Here is a 1,706-nt window from a genome sequence, read left to right on the forward strand (position 1 = left end):
AGGGTGCGTGTTCCGCTCGGGGCAGGACAGCTGCTGGGCACCCGTTGGAATGGGAAGGATGCCGAGAAAGCCATTTTGGGGAGGCATGCTGGCATCCCATCCAGGGGCACTCCTGGGGACACATGGGGGCTAACAGGTCACTAAAGAGAAGGGACACTGGTCCCTCCCTGGCCATGCACAGCCCTTCCAGTCTGCTTGACAGCGACGTGCGAGGACCGGACTGAACCTGGGGACGGAGCCGACACTGGGCCCCCCGCGTGCCTGGTGGAGGTTCTCGGAGATGTCCCTGTCACACTGCTGGCCTTGGGAGAGGCAGGGAGGGACACGACATGGGGCACTTGCTGCCCGTCACCCCCTTTCTCTACACTCAGGCCTGTTTCTTCCCGTAGCAGAAGGAAGAGGGACGAGATACCCACCCTCATCCCAGAAAGCATTTGAGAGCAGAAAAAAGCCACCCGCCACCTTAACGCCGGTGCTGGGGCAGGTTGTGAGTGAGGAACCGGAACGGTGACACCCGCGGTGACGGGAGCGTCCTCGGGAATCTGCCTTTATGGGTGTTTGCTTTCTAAATGTTTACCCGGCCCTTTTGTTTGACTGAGTGCCTGCGCAGAGAGGAGCAGACCAGAGATGGCTATCAGCGCTGTTGACTCTCCTGCGCCAACCCGGGCAGGGGTGGGACAGGGCTGTCCCCACCACGGGGAGCCCCGGCAGGGGCTGCCCCCCATGGCCTCCCACGAGTCCTGCCAGCACATGTCTAGGGAAGGGACACCCATAGGGGACATCATCAGGGTGTCACCCCCCAGCCATGGCCATGGCACCGACCACACACAGCCACATCCCACCAGGTGCTGCCCAGGTCACCCGAGGAGGGAGAGAGCCCCAGCGATGCCACGTCCCAGCCCCGCATCCCCATCCCACCAGACAGTGGTACCTAGAGAGCCCCTCGCTCACCGCTCAGCCGAAAGCAGAGAGAGACGACCTCCCTCCTAAGCCCAGTTAACCCAGTAAGAGCAGCTGCTGCCCCTCACCTCCCATTATATCCGACATGGCCCAGGTGGACCCGGGAGCTGCTCGGTTGCACCTGAGATGTTCAAGGGTCTCCGCCGCGCATGGCCCCAGCCCTGGAGATGGGACTGCCAGGGAGGGGACACGGGTGGATGGCAGGTCCACTCACATGGGGAGTGCAGGGGTACAGCTGCAGTGCCACCGAGCCTGCCCCCCCCAGCACACACAGGCAGCAGCGAGGGGGTTGGAAATCTGTATTGGGTACAGAGGGAGCGGAAAAGGCTCATCTGGGGCCAGAGAAGAACTCATCCCTTGCCCAGGGCCACACGGTGAGCTGAGGCCACTTCCATGGGTCCCCAAGTCCGGGAGTGTCCCCCCTCCACCCCAGGAGGGGATGTCTCCTCAGCCTAGTCCCACTCGCCATCGGGATGCCACCCCAAAGAGCCCATCTCGTTCCCTCCTCCCCTGACGCCCCCTCCCTCAGCTCGTGATGTCCTGGTTATCTTGTGGGGACTGAGGCCCCCAGCCTCGCACCAGCCCCCCCACATCAGCCCCACGCCCTTAGGGGACTGCTGTGTCACCCACAGCCCCTCCAAACCCCTTTCATGGGGGACCCTTTCCCAATCTCCCCCTCGCTTCCTCCTCTCCTCCCACTTCCCGCTCAGGTTTTTTGGCCGGAGGAGCAGAGGGCTGGAGTGGGG

The 1,706-nt window shown here is 63.4% G+C and overlaps 1 protein-coding gene across 1 annotated transcript in view; it reads left to right on the plus strand.

Moving 5' to 3' along the window:
• Positions 1-511, plus strand: part of P2RY4 (pyrimidinergic receptor P2Y, G-protein coupled, 4) — a 1,837-nt gene extending 1,326 nt beyond the window's left edge. Inside the window, exon 2 of the mRNA XM_009573024.1 lies at positions 390-511. Within this exon, the coding sequence (XP_009571319.1) occupies positions 390-511 (122 nt within the window). The remainder of the gene's footprint in view (positions 1-389) is intronic.
• Positions 512-1,706: the final 1,195 nt, after the last annotated feature.

Source organism: Fulmarus glacialis, unplaced genomic scaffold (genome assembly GCF_000690835.1).
Source record: "Fulmarus glacialis isolate BGI_N327 unplaced genomic scaffold, ASM69083v1 scaffold22182, whole genome shotgun sequence".
Taxonomy (NCBI): Eukaryota; Metazoa; Chordata; class Aves; order Procellariiformes; family Procellariidae; genus Fulmarus; species Fulmarus glacialis.